Raw genomic sequence first — 5,012 nt, 5'->3', positions numbered from 1 at the left:
GAATCCCACATTATGTAACTCTCAGAGCATGTCTCTAAGAGGAATCCCACATGATGTAAGTCTGATCTTAGGTCTATAAGAGGAATCCCACATGATGTAACTCTGATTTTAGGTCTCTTATACTTAAGGGGCTGGACGTAGCCCAGTGGTAAAGCCCACACCTGGTGAGCGATCGGTCTAGGATCGATCCCCGTTGGTGGGCCCATTGGGCTATTTCTCGTTCCAGCCAGTGCACCACGACTAGTATATAAAAGCCCGTGGTAGGTGCTTTCCTGTCTGTGGGGTGGTGCATATAAAAGATCCCTTGCTACTAATGAAAAAAAAAATGTAGCGGCTTTCCTCTCTATGACTGCGTCAAAATGACCATATGTTTGACATCCAATAGCCGATGATTAATAAATCAATGTGCTCTAGTGGTATCATTAAACAAAACAAACGTTTTATATGCAAAGCGGAATCCCACATGATAAAAATCTGATACTGGGATCAACTGTGTAGCACCAGGGAGTGCCATTCCAATCCGGATCTCGACAGAAATTTTCCAACTCAGAGAGTGACGTCACAGAGAAGGCAGCTGGATTTGTTCGGCTATGTCCATGAGGCGTCTGCTGGTCAAACCTCTGACACGTGATCCCCGAAGTTGTCGTCATTCTTCTTCCGGTGTACGCCGCTTTTCCGTTTACTAAGCGGTAGCATTCTAGTTCCGGTGCCGTGACGCAGAAACCTATAAGAGAAAGAAAACAAAAGTTTTATTTTATGACGCACTCAACACATTTTATTTACGGTTATATAGCGTCAAACATATGGTTCAGGACCACACAGATATTGAGAGAGGAAACCCGCTGTCGGCACTTCATGGGCTACTCTTTTCGATTAGCAGCAAGGGATCTTTTATATGCACCATCCCACAGACAGGGTAGTACATACCACGGCCTTTGATGTACCAGTCGTGGTGCACTGGCTGGAACGAGAAATAACCCAAAGGGCCCACCGATGCCTACAAAAGAAAGAAAAACACGAGTGGCTGCTACTAGAAGGCCGTGTAGACGGGGTCCCAAGGAGCCAGAGAGTGCAAAACCCCATCCCGTCCCCATTTTTTGTCAAGTAATTAATTTTGACTTTTTATAACTGTTTATAATTAAATTTCCCTTACATTCATTTGAGGATTGTCTGTTATTTCTTTAACATTCATCGGGGTATGAACAAAAAAAAATCATCCGCAAAATGTGTGAATCGGCGAAGCCGTTCTCACATAAGTCTGCAGATTACTGTTTGTTGTTGTTGTTCATACTCAGATGAAAGTAAAAGAAATAACATACAATAATTAAATTTGAATCATATATAGAGGATAATAAACGAGTTACCAGTTATTATCAAATGTGTGTCTCCGAGATGATTTCTTACTCTGTCGGGTAGCTTTACGAGCTTTTGCCCGAGCAAAGCGGTAAATATTCAAGGTGTACACTACCAAATCAAATCCCATAGACGACAATAGTAACATGTGTGGCTAAACCTCCTACCTGCAGCGTATCAATCGACATAAACGCCATTGATATGAATACTACCACCACTCACTTTTAAAGTGAATCAGAAAAAAATGGGGGTAACGCTGCTCATTTCTGAGATAACGGGTAGCGTCTATGACTACCATAGTTCCACACAAAATTCGACTACTTTTTTTTACAGGTACCCCATACATGTTTCAAGCACAAGGTTACTTGACACAGTGGTACTAGATGAAATAAAATTGTATATATTTTTGCCCAGATAAAACTCTTTTTTTTACAACCAACACACTCACATTTATCACCAATCACAGGACTTGTGGTGTTTTCTTCTCTATCAAAAGCTGGCTGCACCTCGAACTTTGACCCAGCCGGAAGTTATTTGATTTAGTACTACCTTCAGGTAGTCCTCGGTAGGTTCGCGTTTGAACCTCTCGAGGATCCTGTTTCACTCATTAATTGCATCTTTGAATGTCTTATTGAACCATGGTTTACTGAAACGCTTCGGTACTGCCGAAGTCTTAGGAATAGTTTACTCTGCAATATATTTCAAGACAGATGTGAACAAAGACATGGGATCATCGGCACCAGTCATGGCCGTTTGTTGCAGTCGAGTGCAGCATAGATGCCGAAATGCATCCCAATTTGCCTCTATCAAACTCCATCTCTGAGCCCTTTCAAGTGATGGAGGTCCATTATTCTCCAAAAGAATAGGAACGTGGTCACTGCCACAAGGGTCTTGACAAACTTTCCAGGAGAAATCAAGACAAAGCGTTGGATTACAAAGGGTTAAAGGGACATTCCCGAGTTTGCTGCATTGTATGATGTTTCCGACTAATAAAATATTTCTACGATTAAACTTACATATTAAATATATTTTTTTGTTTAGAATATAAGTGTCTGTATATTCAATGTATTTCTGGTCATCTTAATATTTGTAAGAAACCCAAACTGGATTTTGTCTTCAAATAATTTCGTACGTACGAAAAAATAATATTTTAGGAAATAAAATGAAATTTAACCTAGTACAAATATTAGAACGATCAGAAACGCGTTTAATATACAGCCTCTAATATTTTATGCAAAAAAAGAGTATATTTGATATGTAATTACAATCGTTAAAAAGTGTGTTAGTCGATAACATCTTAAAAATTACAGTCCCTTTAAGTCAATGGATGAGAAAGAACCACTTGCAGGATGAAAGTATGTATCACTTTTATCATTAAATAATATTAAGTCATGTTTGAGAATTAAGTCTTCCAATTGTTTACCTCTATTATTTATTTCGTCGCATCACCACAAAGTGTGGTGAGCATTAAAATCTCCCATGGTAACAAAGGAGTATGGAGTTAAAATTATGATTGTTTCGAAGGGGTAAATAAACTGAACATAGAGTAAGTTTTATGAGCTGTGAAATTTACAGCCACAGTTTGTAAATTTGTTTGCAATGTAACGTTACCCAGACGCTCTATTTTCAGTTTCTTAAATCCTCTCATGTTAATATTGTTAGTATCCTTTAGGAAGGTTTCCTGAAACCACACTGCAAGAGGATTATACTTTTGAATTAAAAAACTTAATTCATCAAAATTGGACTTAAGCCCACAACAGTTCTACTGGATAACTTTATTTTCCACTGGGAGTAAGTATGGGTTTTATCTTTGGCTTTACTGGTGGTCTCTGTGATCGGCAATGATTTGGAGATGAAATATGCATGTCATAATCACCGATATCGGCCAAAGTTTCATAAATATTGCTGATCGGGACCGAACGTGATTCGATCTTTTTCAGCCGACCTGAAAGTACTTCGGTAGATTTCTTTGGGTCATTGCCTGTCTTAGGGAGACTAGTGTTCGACCTATTTGGTGGATTTCTTTGGGTCATTGCCTATCTTAGGAAGACTAGTGTTCGACCTATTTGGTGGATTTCTTTGGGTCATTGCCTGTCTTAGGGAGACTAGTGTTCGACCTATTTGGAAGATTTATAAAATCCAATGATACCTGAGTTTCGATCTCTTTGTATTGTGGAGGAGATTTTTCTTTTTGTCTTTGTTCTGCTTTTTGTACTTGTTTGTGAGCCGTCTTAATTAGATAGACGCACGAAAATATGTTGAAATGAAATGACAATATAATGACTGCTCACAAAAAGTATACAAATTCGATCCAATCCGTCTTCTTCTTCTTCTTCTCGTTCGGTTTCATATGTTCACTAAACCCTGAGATGTGCTGCATCGATGAACTGGATCGTCAGTTGGGAGCTTACCAGGGCTGCCCCGTAGCTTTTCTTTGATGCTTTTTTTCTTCTGGCCAGATGTTTTGCCTTATGTTTTGGAGGAGAGGGCAGCTTTGAAGAACGTGTTCTGGTGTCTGAGATCCATGGTTGCAGGCACATTCTTCTGTATGTTCGAGCCTTAGGCGATGGAGGTGAGCCTTTAGTCTACAATGTCCAGTTCAGTAACAACAAACACAGGCCTACCTTGACTTTCGTACTTCAGAAAGTATATCTGTCTTGTGAGGTCATCGCTGTTGGAACTGTTTGTCACGGATTTATCACGAAACAACGCGCACGTTCCTTGGCGGTTGTCGGCTACGAAAGCCCTGCAAGTGAGGTCATCCGCGCAGACAGAGGCACATTCGTCGAACGCTATTCTGCTGACACTGTACAGGTCCATCTCTGTGACGTGTAGGTCCTCATAACAGAGAACTTTCGCCAAGCGTGTTGCACGATCAGAACACGTCTGTTGACTGCTCATAACTTTAAAAAAAAAAAAAAAAAAAAAAAAAAAAAAAAAAAAAAGTTGTTTAAAGGTGTTATAATTTAAATTTCTTAATCAGAACATTATTAAAGGCGCATACCCAAGTTTCAGTGAGTGAAAATGCAACACACATTTGGATACGGTTATAATAGAGAGAAACTAAAGTTTGTGATGTTTAAACAGGAAAATACAGTCTAAAAATAATTAAAGGTTGTCTCGATAACCATTACATCTCAGACGAACGTTCGGTTTTTTTGGGGGCTTTTATTTAGAATTATGAAAAATGCATTTTTGGGGTATTGCAAAAAAATGGATGACCAGAATCGCGTCAGGTGTATGAACAATAATATTCTACATAATAAAATTTAAGTATTTCTAATTTAAATGATCAAAAACGGCTTTAATAGTGAAAAAATACGTTGTAGTGTTTAAAAACTGGGGTCTGTCTCTTTAATTTCTTTCCTTGTTTTCGAATACAGTTTGAACCGTTTAGCTTAGGTATTTCGTCAGCTCGAGTTACCTCTAGCCCTCCCCTTTATTTATTGTAGGATACAACATTTCATTTCATTTCAAATTATTTTCGTGCTTATATCCAATTAAGGTTCAAGCACGTTGTCCTGTGCACACACACCTCAGCTATCTGGGCTGTCTTTTCAGGACAGTGGGTCAATTGTTAGTGGTTAGTGAGAGAGATTTTAAAGGCATATTGTTACAGACCACTGACCTATTTAATGGTCTAACAAAGTATTACCTGA

At 38.9% G+C, this 5,012-nt stretch overlaps 1 protein-coding gene across 1 annotated transcript; it reads right to left on the bottom strand.

The window, feature by feature from the left end:
• Nucleotides 1-361: 361 nt before the first annotated feature.
• LOC121373741 (plasminogen-like) lies at nt 362-4,498 on the bottom strand. The gene is made up of 2 exons (XM_041500495.1): nt 3,978-4,498; nt 362-724 (listed from the first exon to the last, which is right to left on the bottom strand). The coding sequence occupies exons 1-2, from the start codon at nt 4,252-4,254 to the stop codon at nt 441-443; spliced, it is 561 nt and encodes a 186-aa protein (XP_041356429.1). The 5' UTR covers nt 4,255-4,498; the 3' UTR covers nt 362-440.
• Between the last annotated feature and the right edge of the window lie 514 nt (nt 4,499-5,012).

This window comes from Gigantopelta aegis, chromosome 5, assembly GCF_016097555.1.
Source record: "Gigantopelta aegis isolate Gae_Host chromosome 5, Gae_host_genome, whole genome shotgun sequence".
NCBI classification, from domain to species: domain Eukaryota; kingdom Metazoa; phylum Mollusca; class Gastropoda; order Neomphalida; family Peltospiridae; genus Gigantopelta; species Gigantopelta aegis.
The sequence above is the reverse complement of the archived record's forward strand: the minus strand, read 5'-3'. Positions and strand labels throughout refer to the sequence as shown.